The following is an 18,877-nucleotide window of genomic DNA, read 5'->3' as shown; positions in this document are numbered from 1 at the left end:
AAGTATTTGCTAGCAGCCCTTAAGTGGTTATGCGTTTAAATTAATGGCTGAAGTGTTGCCTTATGGAATGACTAATTGGATTTGCAAATAGCAAAGATGGAGCAGTGCTTTGAGTGGCCTTTTGGTATTTTCTGGGGTTTACAAATATTATTCTATTGTGTATATTTTTTTTTTCGATATAGATAAGCTCGCTAAATACTTAATTATTATTTTTATTTTATTTTACTATTTTATTTATTTTTAATTATTTATTTTAATTTTATTTTTATTTTTAATTAATTTTTTTTTTGCAATTTTTAAAGAGTTTTGCATTAGCATATTTAACAAATTATTATTAATAATTTATTTTATTTTATTTTATATTTAATTAATAATTTTTTATTTAAATATTGTAAATCTTCTTATTTTATAAGAGATCTACATCGATATATTATGATATAAGTCTTAATATTTTATATCACACATCTATAAGCCCCACTTACACCACTTAAAGCCCCAGCTCATATCTGAAAATTGTAATAAGAAATCCTTATGCCGCCTTTCGCGTTCAAGCTCGATAATATCTTGAGTTCAAGTGGAAGTTTATGCATTTCAATTAAAAAGAAAGCCGTATATCCAGGTGACTGCCTGCGAGCGTTGCATTTATTAAGAAACAATGCTTGCAGGATATTAAAATGTTGCATGCAACAACGTGTGAGAGAGAGAGAGAGAGGGAGAGAGAGAGGGAAACACGGCAACAAGGCAACATGAATATTGGCAATGCACGTTAATTAAGCCTGACAATGTATGTGTATGCGAGTGTGTGTGTGTGCGTGCGTGTGAATCCAAATACGTAAATACGCATATCGCTTATCACGAGGCATGCAGCATGTGGCGCCGAATTGCCAGCGGCAACGTTAATATGCAACTGCAACAGCCAAGGGCAACGAAATTTTCGCTGCGGTTCTTTTGTGCCAGTGCAATTAAATGCCAACTGCAGCCCATAACGATAATGAGCAGGTAAACAACAATGCAGCTGGCCCATATTGTGCTGCATGTGGCATCATGAATTGTAATATTCAATGCGAATTGTAGCCGATATCATTTGATGTGGCATTTGTGGGTGTTGGGTGCGGTGGCAGCAGCAGCAGCCTTGTCTCATTGCCAGCATGCGTAACTAGTTGATTGGCAGCCAAAACTCAAGTGATTAATCATGCAATTTGGCATGCAGCAGTGAATCCCATACTTATCTCTCACTCACTCAATCATTCACTCACTGTCTCTCTCACTCACTGTCTCTCTCTCTCTCTCTGTCCATCTGCCTCTTTGCAGCCATCACAGTTAACAGCAACGCAACAGGGCCCCCCCAGGGGCGCCTCGGATACCCAAACAGGAAGAGGAAGACAAAGCGTAACGAAAGCAAAAACACAAAAGTAGCTGTAAGTACATGAATATACCGTAAAAAGCTTTAAATTACATTTGAAAGTAACTGAAAAATACATTCGCCGCGTGCAAAAGTCCCTGGAATGTAGTAGAAAATTGCTTAAAGCCGCTTTTCATGGAATTCGCAGTGAGAAATGAAAAAGAAATTACTGGAATTTCATGTTTTAGCACATTAGACTTCAATCAGTCATAGTGCGTAAGCAGCTCAGGTGTATTTATATCAAGCCAAAGATAGAAATTCTTGAAGACATTTTCAGCTGAGAAAGTCAATTTAATATAGATTTGTGCCAAGTCGATTTTCAATTATATTACAGCCTTACTTCTTGACTCACTTAAAGCTCGTGTTCTTTAATATATTAAAGGGAATTTATTTCTCTTTTAAAGTCATGATTATTGCCCTTATATCATTCATTACCATCTATTAGTTCTTGAATCATTCCTTTCATTTAATCTGTCCATTTCAATACTTGCAGTAGAATTTAGTTTTAAGTCTTATTTCAATTCTATCTCTACTTGAATAAAATAGTCAGTAAAGCTTTCCATAATATTTACAGTTCCTTTTATTAATCAACTTAAAGCTTATTAGAGTAATTAGCATCAATTAAATCACCATAAAAGCGAAAATAGTTTGCACATTTATTTATTGCAAACAAGAAATGAAAGCTTTTAAAGGATATCTTCTCTTTTAAAGAAACTTGAACAATTTGTTTGTTTGCATTAAACGAAAGCTTGTTTTCAGTTTTCTAGCAAGTTTTCTTTGCCTTGGCAGAGTGTGAAAAGTTTTTCGCTTTCTGTTTAGTTGGACAAACGTTCTCGCTTTCACACATACTCTACTGCAGTCTGTGAAGTTTCAGCCTCTGTCTGGCTGTTATTTATAGCTCGAGTATTTGCAGTTCTATTTTGAGGCGTCTGCACTCCGCTGTAGTATAAAAAAATTCTGGGCAAAATGCATTAACTATTTTTAGCGCCTGTCGCCGTTCCAAGGGAATACGACCTTGAGCTCTTGCTGTGCCCGCTCAGCGCTCAGAGCTCTTCCATTTTGGGCTCACTCTTCCCCTGCCACTTCGTGCCTTTGTTCGTCTCACGCTGACTTGTGCCACATGGCAGCTAATGGACCCCTTTGTTTGTTTGTCTTCATAAAGTCAATTTTATTCTTTTTCGGCGAAAATTTTGTTGCGAAAATTTGTGCAGCGTCATTGCGCGCTAACGGAAAGACAGCTGCAAAGCGAAATTATGGCTAAAGTATCTATAAGTTGCAACAAACTAGGGCGTCATTTACAAAAAAGCCCAATGAGCGTTCCAGTTTCTGTTCAATGGAGTGTATTTTTAGGTTTATAGTGAGGCATCCGAAAAATAAGTGCCTACAGATAGAGATTCATCTATAATTACAGATTCAATCTGAGAGAGAGTAATATATGTAGACAAAGAGAGAGATACAGATACAGATACAGATACAGATACAGATACAGATACAGATACAGATACAGATACAGATACAGATACAGATACAGATACAGATACAGATACAGATACAGATACAGATACAGATACAGATACAGATACAGATACAGATACAGATACAGATACAGATACAGATACAGATACAGATACAGATACAGATACAGATACAGATACAGATACAGATACAGATACAGATACAGATACAGATACAGATACAGATACAGATACAGATACAGATACAGATACAGATACAGATACAGATACAGATACAGATACAGATACAGATACAGATACAGATACAGATACAGATACAGATACAGATACAGATACAGATACAGATACAGATACAGATACAGATACAGATACAGATACAGATACAGATACAGATACAGATACAGATACAGATACAGATACAGATACAGATACAGATACAGATACAGATACAGATACAGATACAGATACAGATACAGATACAGATACAGATACAGATACAGATACAGATACAGATACAGATACAGATACAGATACAGATACAGATACAGAAGGAACTACAACTACTCATACAGATACATTTAGATACACAACTGCAGATACTTAAGATGCTAACGGAAAATGCCGGCAGCTTTATAAATAGTTCGTCATTTAATGACGTCAACGGATGCTCACTGAGAAACGCGCGCTCTCTCTCCCTCTCTCTCTCTCTCTATCTCTCTCTCTGCGTATGATTGTGTGCGTGTGTATCTGTGTGTGCGTGTGTATCTGTGTGAGTTTTAGGCAAATTACATTGTTGCTGTGGGCAGCAATTAGCCGCGCTTTCTTCTGTGGCCGCACATCAAAACAAAACAATGTGAAATTCTTCAACTTCAATTCGATTCACACACGTGCAGCACACACGAAATGTAACTCATTAATGAGCTGCTGTGCATAGCCAGCGATATAATGCATAGATACAAGAGATTTACACACACACACACACACACTCAGTGATACGCTCGCACACACACATGTGCGAGTCGTTGCCAAGAATATCTTTTTGCGTTCGTATTTCGATCGCACGTTTGTTTATTTGTATTTCGGACGTCGTTGCGCTCTATATGCATATATATAGCTACACACGCACGCATACACACACATACATGAGCACACATTTTGTATATATTTAAAATATTATACACTGCTCTTGTTTTTCCTCGTATTATTTTTTCGCTTTTCTGCCTTTTGGCTTCATGTGCTTGGCAATTTTCAATTTTCACTTGGCTTCAGTCGGTTCTTACATTTCCAATCGAATTCTACGAGGCGCGTTGCAATAACAAAAACTCGCAGCGCATTTATTTTTATAATTTAAATATTTAAAAAAAAAAAAAATTATTAATGAAATTTTAGTTTTGTTTGATACAAAAAAATATATATACATATACAAATTATTTTAAAATTTAAAGTGAACGAAAAAAGTTAATAAAGTGAAGCATCTTTGGCCGATGAAAAATATTTGAAATATTCGAAATAAATTATAATTTGTTCAAGATATACCGTTATACGTTTTGTAAATTTCATAAACCTAGTTTTGAGTTTTGAAGCCAATTGCATTTTATGATTGCCCCTGAGTGTTGCTTTGACACAGCAGCAACAGAAGCAGCAGAAACAGCAGCAGCAGAAACATTTTACTTTATCTATTGGTGAGTTTATTTTTGCTGTGATACTCGCTCTTGAGGTTGTGGGTGTATTGGGTTTAATGAAAGGAACTTGTTGGGATTGGGTACATACATTCGTATAGGTGTATGACTTCGACTACCAGCAAAAGATTTTTAGTTTATAGACTAAAGTCTTACCAATTTGCAGTCGTGTCTGTTTGACTCTATTGGACTATTAATATTATTTATGGCTACGCCTACTGCCTAACAAGAAAAGAACAAACTATACAGAAACAGTGTTAGTGCAAGATCTAAAAGCTTGATATATATAGATCTTAGAGCATCTCTCTATAGATCAATATTCATAGCTTACGCATATAGAGCATATGATATAGGTATAGGTATATATAAATATGTGTATGTATATATACCATGTCATATACACCAAATATTGACCACGTCTATATGATAAGTACAGCTATGACAAACGTGGTCGATATATGTATAGGCATAGTCATATATATATATGACTATAGGATATATACGTACTTTTACATACTAAGATGTATTATTTTTCCCATAAGCATTTAGTCAATATTTATAATAGATATAGCTATATATTTATGTATATAATAAACATAGTAACTATATTTATACCTATTTCAAAGATATATGTACATCTTCCATTTATGCAATTTATTATATGATATGTATATATGCTATGACCTAGGCATATTTAAGCATATCTATGGTAAATCTAATTTATAAGTTGTCAATATTGTTTCAGTATATAGTATAAAAACGTTTTTCAATGATATTCTTGTTAAAAACCTAATTTCTCTCATTAAATAAATAGTACCCGTTAAATGTTATACTCTTTAGAGCATCTGTTGTACTATAAGCGAGTATTGTAAAGTCCGTGTTAGCTCTAACTACCCTACATAAAATCATATCTATAAACCTACTACAAGCAGTTTGAATGAGCATTGATTTTTAGCGCGCATTGGGCAGTCACTTATGCCCGACCAAATGCATACACAATTTCTTTTTTAGCGGTTTCGTAGCTGCGGTTTAGCATTTCGCTGGCCCTGCCAAATGTTTGACCCAAATATTTCGCTGCATCTCCGTTCAGTTTTCTGTTTTGTTTTTTGTGGTTTTACTTTTGTTGTTGTTTGTTACTTTTCTGACAGGCAATCGCTTTAGAGATCTATCAAACTAGCCGTCGATTTTTGTCACTTGCGACAGCTGGCGAAAAGTTTTGACCCATTTTCCAATATTTCGGCAAAAAATTGATGAATGGCACAAAATTGGAAACGCACTGAAGTCGATTGCGCTTGCAGCCAAAACTGGCAAACATCCAGGGTCAAATGGATATAGTATAGACATATGTACACATATATATGCATATATATATATAGTTTACACAGTTGCAAGTCTTTGAACTCAATTGCAATGAACTGCAAATTTACGCATTTCCGTTTCCTTTAGCCATGCAAAAACCGACAGACGTTTGTCACATAATTGGCTAAATTTAATTGCCAAGGCTAATACGTTCTATACACATACATACATATATATGGTATATGTGTCTGTCTCTGTCGAAAAAACAAAACATTGAACAACTGTCCCCATCAATCTTGGCGCATAAACAAAAAGTTGCGCTAAAGTTTTGCCCGACAAAATGAATAATAAATATTATTATTCAGGATCAGGAAATTATAGTGTGTGAATAAATACTAGATAGATTAACTTGTTGTTGATTGGGAAAAAAAAATCCATTGATTATTTATTATTTTATTCAATTTATCATGAATTCATTATTCAAGTCCAGAGGAAGTCTCTAAAAAAGTTCTCTGTGTATGTGTGTGTGTGTGTGGAAATACTTTGGTGTTCGACGCTTTTCCAGCTGTTGGCTGCCATTAATTATAGTTTTTTGTACATTTTATATTTATGTGGCTGATAATTTCGAAATGTGAAAGGCATAAAAAATAGAATTTCCAATATAGAATAATATATATAGTATATATATTATATATTTTTAAATATTGTATGCAATATAGGCTGAGGCTAAGTCCATAGAGGCTACTCTGTATTTTTTGTTCTTAGTGGATAGCATATATGTTTATATATGTATATGGGAATTGAATTGTATTGAGCTACTGTAGCATATAGCTGCATTACTAGATATAGAGTTTATGAATTTGTTTATTGTATGATGAGTCGTTGCCTTTTTTTCTAGATTAATATTACTTTACTTCGGATCAAAATTCTTTTTATATTAAAATACAGCTTAGTAAGAACGAATCTATGTATTATATTCCAAGAAAGATGCTGAGCTATTTATATATATATCAAAAAGGTGTATGCTGATATGTTTATATTGAAGCATATAAAGTTGAAATGAAAAGAGAAGGCTTACATACATATATATGCATACATACATATATATACATACATACATATATTTACTCTCTTATTAATATTTCTTAGAATAACAAAATGGTATGTATACTAAAATGTTATATATTTATTATACAAAAAAAAAAAAAAAAAAAAAAAATAAAAAAATAAAAATAAAAAAAATTATAAAAAAAAATAATAATAATTAATACATAGTACCAATAAATATATACTTATGTTTTTATTAAAAAATTACGCTAAATTTTTTTTTGAATATATTTTTAATATGAATATAAACTAGGACTTCCACTTGAAAGACAACCTTAATGAAGAAAAAGTTATGAATATAATGTATATGAAATATTTATTTACTCAAATATAATGAAGAAAAAATTATGAATATAATGTATATAAAATATTTATATATTCAAATATAATGAAGAGAAAATTATGAATATAATGTATATAAAATATTTATTTAAAGTTAGCCTTCTCTTGTCTTCTCTTAACTCGCTTTCAATATGACTTTAACAAATTCAACTCGCTCCACTTAAGGCACAGCTTTTGTAAGCATACATAAACCTAGTTATAGCGACAGCTCTACATTTAGAGCTTTCGCCTTTTAGCTCGACGCAATTGCAAAGCAATAAAAAAAGCAATTTCACTGCGATTTGCAGCATTTACATGTATGTATGTATGTATATTGTTTTTAATGTATTTATTTATATGTAATTGTTAAATTCAAGCACTGTCCATTGCACACAAAGCACGCTCCTAAATAACTTAACTGCCAGGCTGTAGCCCCTCTCTGTCTCTCTATGTCTCTCTCACTCGCTCCTTGATGCTCTTGAATGGCCATTCGAATTGTGCATTGAATGTGCTTTGAAGTGCCAGCGCCAGCCCAGTGGCCCGCCCACTTTTCAAAAGTCTCCAGCTCTTCAGCAAACATTCAAAATTTCAACTAGCACAGTGTGCGTGTGTGTGTGTGTGTGTGGGCGTGGCACTGGCTATGGGTTTTAAGGCAGTTTCTATTATGCGAGTGCATGAGTTCCATTTTAATCCTTTTTGGTGCCCAGATCCAAAGATTGCAATTGCAAAATTAGTGAGAGCGAATGAGGGAGAGGGAGATGCACATATATGTATGTGCCACGCCCACTGGCCCACCTTCTGGTACGCCTGCAACTGGTTTATAGTACGCACAATTTGAGCGGGCGACAAAATTTCTATTCAATTTGATTTTAAGCGCATTTTCCACTTAATTGCACGCTATTCGCATGCGAATTTCTTCTTCTTCTATGCAATGGTTTTTTTTTTTTGTGACTCCTGATGGTCTGGGCGTGCTGCAATACAATGTGAACTTTTGGCCGCAATTTAAGCAACGCTTTAAATATAATTTTGCACACTGATTTAATTGGCAGCAGGCGGCACGACAATTTTGTGGTGCACCTCGATGTGTTTATTTATTGGTGGGGCAGGAGGAAGTGAGAGGGTGGAGGGAGGCGTGGCCGTTGGCCGGGTGCAATGTGCAGCCGTGTGCTGACGTGGCGTATACGCAATATGCCTGACGAGGGCGAAAAAATTGCATTTCATATGCACGCGTATATATGTAGGTATGTATGTATGTGTGTATGTATGTGTCGGTGTGTATATATGCCTCTCTATAGTGCCCACATCACATTGAGAAATATTTTCATGTATGTGTGTGTGTGTGTGTGTGTGTGCTTCATGGGAAAATCTGTGTCATTTTTATTATTAAAAGCTGCGCATTTGCCGCTTATTTTCGGCCAGGAAAATAAGAAAAATTTTTTGTGAACGAACGCGAAGGCAACTGGCTCGAAATTACTTTGCCAAAAACCTACGCGAGTTGGCTTTTTGCGCGTGAATTGCGGAAATCTGCGGAACAGCGCCAAATTTAATGCCAATGCGGAATTCGCCTCAATATTCGTCTTATCATTGTGATTATGATGATGCCATTACTTTTACAGTTTGCATTTGATATGCACTTTAATGCACAAAGTTGGCTCCAATGATGTAAACTTTGATGATAGAAAGTAATTGTATGAGTCATAATAATGATAATGCTTATACTAATAAAAATTACAATGCATTTTTGCAAAATAGTAAGGATAAAGAGTGGAAATTATTTATTTCACTTTTTTTCCTAAATAATAAATAATAAATTTAATAATAAAATAAAATAAAATAAATCACTAAAAATACAGGTTATAGATTGTGGTAATAATTATGCTAATGCTAATAAAAAGAATTCAATGAATTATTAAAATTTTAATACTGTGGTAATCATATAGCTAATGCTAATTAAAGCTATTTATATCATTTAATGAGCTAATTATAATTAAAATAATTATGTGTATACAATTTTTTTTTTTTTTTTAACATAATGAGAGTGGCAATGCAATTAATAAAAATATATAGCTAATGCTAATTAAAACTATATTATTTAATGCAATTTTATAATTGATTATTATGCCAATGAAAATGATATTGACTTAATTATAATAAAAATAATTGTATAATAAAAAAATATTTTTTAAGATAGTGAGAATGGTGATCCAATAATGATAAATAATAAAATGCAAATAATAATGAATATTAAAAATAATAATAAATATTAAAGAATTACTATGCAATATAATAAATAATAAAAAAATTACTAAAAAAAATTGCATGCAAATACAAATTATTATATGAAAATATTTACATTAATTATAGTTGCAAATAAAAAAAAAATCACTGGTACAAAAAAGTAAATAAACAAATATTATAATTTAATAAAGCCAGTAATAATAATTTAATTACAATTTAATTGATTCAATTGAATTGCATTTTGCACTTTGTTTCACTATGAACGCTTTGACTAGCTGAAATTCAGCTCCGCTGCCTCTCAGATGTAATATCAATTTCAATATTTCACATCAACTGCAATTGCACATATTTGTGGTGCATTAATTGACATCGGAAGCCACATCAAAATGGCGAACGGAGCGCAAGGCAAACGCTCAACTGCACTCGTAATTAGGCCAAGTTATTGCCAATTAAGAGAGATCTATATATGCTGCCTATATATATGTATATCTGTATATGTATATATCTATATATATATCTACATTAGTATGTCCCGTAGGCCGTTTTTATTTACATTAACTTGGCTCATTTTTTTTTTATTTGCCGTATTGAGTTCTTTTAAATAAACCGCTTTTAATGAAGCCAGCCATAAGCAGATTTGTGGCTTAGAATATTTGCCAAGGACAAATGAAGATGGAGGGGGACGGTGGGCGTAGCTGATGCCGTTGTAGCCCAACTGAAGCAGAGGCTCGCGATTTACGACAATGGCTCAGAAATGGTCAATTTACGGTGATGCCTGCTCCTCCTCGTCTTCTTCTTCTTCTTTATATGTTTTGTTTCGCTTTGTTTTTGTGCTCGTTCGTTAGGTGTTTGGGCCAAGTATATTGGCTTTTGTGTGGGATAGTCGACTTTTATGGAAGTGAGCGGATTGAAATTTTAGTATAGCTGTGTATTAGATTGTCTGCTTTGATTTAAGGGTTAGAAAAATAGAATTTGCTTGCATGAAACGGTAGTTGATGGAGCGAAGTTTTGATTTGTTTACATACGTCTATACATCTATAGATAATAATAAATAAAAAGTGAAAATAGGAACAGCTTTTTCTTTGTTATTTTTTTTATTTATTTATTTTTAACTATGTATATATATTTATAATTATATTTTATAATTTTATATTGTATGTCTATTTATATTTTTTAAATTACACTAAACTGTATTTATATTTGATTTTATTTAATTTATTTAAATTTATTTGAATATAAATGTATTCAATAATTATATATACATAGTTTAAATTTAAATATTAAAAAAAAATATATATATAAATTTAGTACAGCCTAATATAATAAATAAATTGTATCAAAAAGTATTAATAAATTAGAGAAATTCCATAATTCCCTTAGCACGAAATTTAAATTCACTTAATCTACTTGAAGCGCGTATTAGCTAGTCAGTTAAGCCCCATTGCCACACTTGATGGCATTCTGTTGTTTTGTGCTTATTCAAAAGTGGGGGCTCGTAATGTCGCAATCCGATTTGGGAGCCATCTTATGATGAGCTTAGCGGCAAGGCGGTGCACGCGAATTTATAATGATATGAATATCAAATTGACAGGACTTTGTCTCTAATCAAATCAAGACTAATGATGTCTGATTGCATTCACTCACACACACTCTCTCTCTCTCTCTCTCTCTCTCTCTCTTTCTCTCACTTACACTATATTTTTCTCTCTCTTTTGCAGTGAACCATGGAGCAATTCGAACAGTTGTTGACGTGCTGCGTGTGTTTGGACAGGTATCGCATACCAAAGCTTTTGCCATGCCAGCACTCCTTTTGCATGGAGCCCTGCATGGAGGGTTTGGTGGACTATGTGAGACGCCAGGTAAGAATATTTGTCACATTAACTCTGTATGTATGTACAAACGCATACACACACACACGCACACACTTATATATATACCAGAAACACACGCACAAAAGTCCATAAATCATAATCACAGTCGAATGCATAAGCCATGTGTACACATGGGTGTATTAGTGTGAGTGTGTTTGTGTGTGTGTGCGTGTGTATGCTCATGTGTGAGGCAATTTTGTTAAATGCGGCGAATTCGTTGAGCGCTCTACGTCACACGCCAAAAGCTGCTTAATAAATCGTACGGCAAAAGCCCCCAAAGAATCGCAATGGGGCAAATGAAAACAACATTTTCGTTGTCCAAATCCAAAAAAAAAAAAAATGTGAAAAAAACGCAGACTTCACATTGTGGAAATGAGTTGAGTTTTCTTTTTGTTTTTCTTTCAACGTAATTTCGGTTTTTGTTGCTTGCGGCGCATTTGCGTAGATTTGCTTTGCGTTGGCTGCTGAAAAATTATAAAATTTACATATAAAGCAGCCATACTTATCTATATGTATATATATATATGCATATTTATGTGTATGTATGCATGTATATGCATATAATGGAATATGTGTCTACTGCGCTACTTATAGACGCCTACTGTATGTGTAAGTGTGTTAGTGTGCGCGCGTATTTATAAATTTCTTTTGGCTTTACGCCAGCGCCACGCAAATAATTGCTAAGCATGTCCATTGTATGGGATACACTGCTGGCCAAAAGCCTCGACAAACAACTAAACAAATAACTGTCATGTCTATAGCACGGCCAGGCCCTATAGATTTGCCAACACTGTAGGGCTGGGCGAAAATAACAAAAACATAGACAGAGACGAAGGTGACACACGCTCAAGATGCCTGCACTGTCGTAATTTCATTAGATGTGTGGGTTTTTAAAGCGTGTTACAAAATTTAAATATGTATGTTAAAATATGCATACATTTTTATTCATATGCAGAAATATATATTAAGTTACATGCCTAATTATACAAGTACTCTTTCATAATAAGCTAAGGCAATGTGAACATTGCTCTGTGTCGCTCACACACATCTGTGTGTCTAGTAACATAAATACATAATTACACTGAGTCAAGGCCAGTTGCTAAGCAGCTCCCGTTCTCTTAATTCGCTGCGCTCTTTCAATTCTTTACTTGAATCCTCTCAAGACGCTCTATCGCGCTCTCACACATGCATTAAGTTACACGCCAAAGCATCTCCCATTTTGCGAATTTGCGCTCATTTTTTCTGATTAACTTGACAACTACAATGATTATCCTCGCACACGTGTGTGTACGAATGCATGTACATATTTATTTCTGTATATGTATTGAGTGAGAGTAATGCATATGTATACACGCTCAGTCAAGGCGAAGGCGAAGTTTATGCTCACTGCTCTCTTTCAATTCTTCTTTACTTGACCGCCGCAAATATAGTTTTATCTCCCTCACACCTACGCATGTAATAGGCAAACTGCTCAAGCCTAGAGCTGCTGCTCTCACGCATACAAACGTAATAACAAACTCATGTGCAAGAGAGAGTCGGTGTAGATCAAGCGTAAGCATGTAAGAGACGTGCTTAAATGCACCGTATGCGTGTATTAGTAGTAGTGTGTGCATGTGCAAGTTCATATTGTACTGTGTATAGCACGCACAACTATATTGTTGAGTTGTTGAGGTGTAAAATGCGTATTCACTGCATCGTTTGATGAACCTGTAATTGCCTTTACTCACGTCTGATTGCACTGATTGCAGGTCAAATGCCCCGAATGCCGTGCCGAACATCGTATACCCTACAATGGCGTCCAGGCCTTTCCCACGAATGTTACGCTGCAGCGTTTCCTGGAGCTGCATATCGAAATCACCGGCGAATTGCCAGATCCCACCTCAGGTAAGTAATCCAATGTCTCCCTCTTCATTGGTCGCCCGCAGCGTAAAGCACAGCATTACATTGGAATTTAACGAGTTATTTCACTGAAAGGGCGCGAACAAAGCATAAAGCATAAAGGGTAAAGCATAAAGCGTACAGCGCATCCCTGACGTCTGTCTGGCGTCGCTTTTTGGTCCGTTTGTCCGTCTATCACAAATTAAAATTTCTGTGCATTGGAAAATGAAAAATTGCAATTTGCAATTTGCCATTTAAAATTGTTTACGCTGCGTTGCTTTTTATGCCCAAAGGCAACAAGAATTTGCAGCTAAAATATGGCCAAACTATTTTTGTATAATATTTGCTCTTCTCATAAAAGCACTTTGTGAAAGCAATTTCTTTTTCTATTTATTTTAATTAATCTATAATATTTTATTTACTTTTTTGTTTTTGTGGCCTTTTGATAATTTGTTAATAAATTCTGCTCTCTGTCTAACTTTAATTAAATTCCTAAAATATCCTAAAAACAAAGAGCATAAAAAAGTGTGACGAATATAAAGCAAATGCCACGGCCATAATATTTGGTTTCCAATTAAAAATCAAGCGCTTTGTGTATTTTACAAATCAGCCCACGCCCCTTTCAAACCGCCCTCCACCCACTCCACTCATCGAATACCTCGCTCGCAATTAAAACTAAGCAAAAGCAAATTGATTTTGGTTCATTTTTTGTGTGTGTTTGAAATTTTTATTGAGTGAGGGTATTGCTGTGTGGGTATATTTGATTTGTCATTTAGTTTGAGTTGAAAACTTATTGGTTATCGTTGGTGTAGCTAAGGTTTATATAATTATATATGAATATTTTTTATTATAATAGATTATCTATACGAAACTCTGATAATAATTCATATTTCAAATTTGCCATTAAAAATTCAGATGAAAATCTATAAATTCAAATAAAAAAAATTATAAATCTAAAAATATAAATTTTTTATATCTTGAAACTATATCTATCTTTCCTTTTGGAATATTTGAATTAGTTTTCTAATACAAAACTTTGGTCTATCTCACTCAAATATATATCATATTTTTTTGTTAGGGTATTTAATCTTCGACATTTTGTCACATTTCGAGAATACTTTCTTGTTTTAAATCATTTGCATTGTGGCCATATTGCTGGATCAGGTTGGTAGCCATGACTATGCAAATAACTTGAAACTTGATAGTCGGCGACAAATTGCAAAGGACAAACAGAAGCGACACAGAATCGACAAAGAGACAAAGCGACAGAGCGACAATGCGACAAAGCGACAAACCGGCAATTCTCATCAGCAAAATGCAAATAAGTGTTGAAAGAAAGTGCCTTTGACTATTATGAATGCCATGGAATGGAATGAGTGTTATGCATGAGTATTATAAGTACTACAAACACATACATACATACATACATACAATTGTATGTATATGTAGTTGAAAAGTATTCACAGAGCTGCAATCAGTGGTAGGTAGTTAATAAGCAGACAAAGCTTCGAGTATTTGACTCTCTTTATTTTTTATTTTTGACAATTGCTATGCAAATGTGTGTGTGTGTGTGTGTGTGTGTGTGTGTGTGTGTGGAAAGAAAAGTTGCTCCTTGAGCTGATTTTTGGGCAAATCCTTTCAAGCCGCGCTGTTATGGATAACTGAATGCGATGATACAAGGACTCGCAATCGCATGTAGTATTTGCAAATTCACTTTTCCATATGATTACACAAGAAAATACAGCCAACTATTGGTGCAGAGCAAGCAAAGCGAGCTTGTGTGTGTGTGTGTGTGAGTGTGTGCTTGTGTACTTGGTGAGCTTATTGTCATGGCAAGGGGAGTGAGCAGAGCCCTAACTATTGGTAGCTGAGGCAAGTTCATCAGGCAATGCCAATGCCAATGGTTATGCCAGTGATGAAGGGGAGCAGGAGCGGGGCCAGGAGTGGGTCCAGGAGTGAGGCCAACAATTGATGCACAAAAGTTTACATAGCTCGCCTGTGAATGTGACTGCGACTGTGACTGCGACTGCGACTGCGATTTGTTATACTGTGACTGAGACACTGTGAAATGTTTGCATTGTTGAGGGCGATAGAGAGAGAGAGAGAGAGAGAGAGGCGTTAGGAGCAGGACATGTGAGAGAAAGGGTGTGGTGCTCCAGTGGGACACTATTCGAGGTTCATGTCGTTGGGGCCCGACAGCTCGTTATTTGCATTATGCATATATATATGTATGTACACATAGCCAAGACATCGGCATGCGCTGGCAGGATATGCCTTGGCAAACGGACGCATAAACATCTCGTAAGAGCCAGGAGTTGTTGTTGTCGACGGCGCTGCGTTTAGATTCAGTTGATTTTTAGCATTTTGGCGACACTCTTGAAATCGCATTAGCGCCCAGCAATGGCCGCCCTCATTGACTCTCGCACTGTTACAGCAAATGCAGTCAAGATACAAGAGAAATAGAGAAAAAGAAATGGAAAATGGAAAATGAAAAAAAAAAAAACAGTTGCCCTGTTGCCAACTGCCAATGGTGCAAATTGATGGGTTGGCGGCCTGTTTACAGCAAGTGCAACGGCAACAGATACTGCTGCTGCTGCTACTCCTGCTACCACTCCTGCTGCTACTCCTGCTGCCACTGCAGTAACTTAGCATTTAGCGACAAGTCGAAATATTTTGGCGGCAACAAGGCCAAACAAGTTGATAAAAGGAATGCGATTCGATTGAAAACAAGTGGAATTTCAATTGCTAAGCGCATTGGCAAATGATTGCGCCGACAGCAGCTGAAACGTTCCGGAGTTGGCATTTGATAAGCGGCATTGCATTTGCTTAAATTGCATTCGATATGAAACGTTTTGTACTGGAAATATGATTGTGGGCGAAATCAAATTACTCTGAAGTGTGTCAATTCGAGCTGTTCCTGCTCACATTATATTGATGCGATTCGACAGTGAAGTCTTGTTGTTCAGTTTCTTCGGTGATTCATTTCAATTGTTTCTTTGCAAAACACTTAAAATTAAGCTAGTAGAGCTTACAAGCAGCTGTGTCGTTTTAACTATTTCAGCTTATCTAAAAATTGAACCGTTTTGGTAGTGAAATGTTGTAGATTTTATAGAGTTGAGTTTTACTTCTATTATTCCTTTATAAGTAAACGAATTGCCTTCTGTTAGCTTAGGTGAAAGAGGCAGAGAGATTATAATTATGTGAACTACTTCATTATCTCTGTTCTTTCGATTCGTTTACAGAAGCAGAGTTCCTATGTTTCATATTCTCTGTTCCTACACAAGCAGGTTCTACTTATTACGAGATACAACTCTATGGTAGATAAATGTTAGTAGACTGTCCTACGTTTTATCACTGTTTCTTTCCATTATCTTCATTTGCTCTGCCTAAGTTTATAAGAAATGAATTGAGATAAAGAGATAGACTGATACAGAAGGGAATTACCTTCCAACTCAAATACCAGATCGTATATGCATACATATATAGTAATAAGCAACCGTTCCACTTCCATTGCATACTTATAAGATCCCATGAAACGCTTTGCTTGCCACCTCAATCAATGCTCAGCATTTACATTCCATTTCCATTATTTCATTGCAGGTCAAATCATGGAGCGCTGCGGCGTTTGCTCCGAGAAGGCATATCTCTCCCACTGTGCGCACTGCGAGAAAAAGATCTGCGAGGACTGCAAGAGCGCGCACATGGACATACTGCGACGTGAGATAACCCGCTTCAATTCACAGGTGAGTCGAACAGAAACTAGACCCAAAAATAAACCCTATCCTCCAATTCTGACTCTTCACAGATTCGTCGCAGTTTGCATCGATTGCAGGATTCGCTGTCGATCATCGAGAAGAACACGCAGAGTCTGCAGACGAATGCGATTGGCGTGACAGAGGAGATCGACGAGATCTACAGGCGCATAACGAAGGCCATAAAGGACAGAACCGACGGACTCAAGGGCGAAATCGATCGCTATTTGGCCGTGGAGCTGCGCAATCTGACCACGCTCAAGGAGAACCTGGACCTGGAGATCACCAACATCACCAGCAATTGCGACATTGTGGACAAGTACATGAACGAGACGGTCGAGTGGGACGATTGTGAGCTGATGGACACCAAGGAGATCTTTCTGAAGACGGTCGAATTTTTGCGTCACTTTGAGTACGAGAACAACGATTACAGCCGGCGGGTGCGCTTCATTGTGTCCATCGATCCCAATCAGTTGGTGATGAATTTGGCCACCTTTGGGGATCTGAACATTGCGCCCCACTCGACGCCCAGCGGCTCGGTGAGCAGCTCCCATCTGGCGCCGCCCAGTGCCCTGCAGCCCGGACTGATGCGCTCGAAGAGCGATCATCGCTTGGCCACCCAGTTCCGGCAGCAGGAGGAGCGAGGCGGCTACAACGATGAGCCCGTGCTCGGGGGCCGAAAGTTTGGCGAGCGGCCACAGCGCAGCGCCAACAACAACGATCGCTATGGCGAGAGCCGTTATGGACGCTCCGAGTACGACTACGAGAACGACTATGAGAACGAGCCGGCGGGACGCGGGACGAAATCTTCACGTTTCCGTTCGCGCTTCGTGCGCTCGCACCAGAACGACGACTCGGACAGCGAGCAGCAGCAGCAGCAGCGCCAGCAGGAGATTGAGAAGCGCAAGGATCGCGTGCTGGACAGCGAGGATGTGTCGCGCGGCCAGCTGAGTGGCATAATACGGCTCAGCGATTGCTCGCGCGTGGTGCAGCGTCTGGCGGAGATTGGCAAGGAGAAGAAGGAGAAGAAATCGGATGTAGCCGCGCATGCCGCTCAGGCGTGCGTTCAGGCAGCCATCCAAGCGCAGAAGGCCGCCATGCAGCGACAGCAGCAAAAGAATCAACAGTCGGCAGCAGCAGCAGCCGACGAAGATGAGCTGGCGCGCCAGAAGCGCAAGAGTGCGGCGGGCAGCTCGACGGCTGGGGAAACGAGCGGCGAGCAGCGACCCAATACGGAGCGTGTGACGGCGTTGAAGCGAGGCGGCCTGGGCGGCAGCGAGGAGAGCGACAGCAGCAGCAGCAATCAGGCAGCGACGGCAGCAGCAGCAGCAGCAGCAGCATCTCCAGTGCGTACAGCAACGGCGACAGCGCGAGCCGAGGTAAGTGTGAATGAGACAAATGAAGAAGATGAGGAAGCAGATGAGGAAGATGAAGAAGAAGAAGAAGCAGCAGAGGAAGCCAGTGACAGCAGTGACAGCAGCGAAGCTGAGACTGAGACTGAAAGTGAGAGTGAGAGTGAGAGTGAGACAGAGCAACAGCCGCAGCAGCAGCAGACAGAACAACAGCAGCTGCAGCTGCCAGAGCAGGTGGATAATGCGACCAGCTCAGAGTATGAAGAGGTGACAGTCAGTGAGAGTGAGGAGAGTGAGGAGGAGCAGCTGCAGGGGCAGCCAGAGCTGAGCATGCCGGTGATAAATATTGTGCCGCCAGAGAATGAGCTGATGGAGAAGGCGTCAGAGAATGAATGCAATATGGATGTCATAAGCGATAGGCATATAGAGCCGGAGATTGAGGAGAAGCAGGAGGACGAGGAAGTGAAAGTGGAAGTAGAAAAAGAGGAAGAGGAAGAAGAGGA

The 18,877-nt window shown here is 37.3% G+C and overlaps 1 protein-coding gene across 9 annotated transcripts in view; it reads left to right on the top strand.

The window, feature by feature from the left end:
* Positions 1 to 18,877, top strand: part of tn (tripartite motif containing protein thin) — a 222,804-nt gene that overhangs the window by 185,683 nt on the left and 18,244 nt on the right. For 5 of the 9 annotated variants that reach the window (XM_089261552.1, XM_089261556.1, XM_089261558.1 and 2 more), the window contains exons 2-6: positions 1,312 to 1,418; positions 11,240 to 11,380; positions 13,141 to 13,276; positions 16,871 to 17,013; positions 17,076 to 18,401. In XM_089261552.1, the coding sequence (XP_089117678.1) occupies positions 11,246 to 11,380; positions 13,141 to 13,276; positions 16,871 to 17,013; positions 17,076 to 18,401 (1,740 nt within the window). In that variant the 5' untranslated portion in view covers positions 1,312 to 1,418; positions 11,240 to 11,245. Of the gene's footprint in view, positions 1 to 1,311; positions 1,419 to 4,161; positions 4,560 to 11,239; positions 11,381 to 13,140; positions 13,277 to 16,870; positions 17,014 to 17,075; positions 18,843 to 18,877 lie in introns of those variants that run through there. The other 4 variants (XM_089261554.1, XM_089261559.1, XM_089261557.1 and 1 more) reach the window with 4 other exon arrangements.

The sequence above is a fragment of the Drosophila navojoa genome, chromosome 5 (genome assembly GCF_054131105.1).
Source record: "Drosophila navojoa isolate 15081-1374.11 chromosome 5, UAZ_NAV_1.0, whole genome shotgun sequence".
NCBI lineage: Eukaryota > Metazoa > Arthropoda > Insecta > Diptera > Drosophilidae > Drosophila > Drosophila navojoa.
This window is presented reverse-complemented; position numbering and strand designations above follow the sequence as displayed.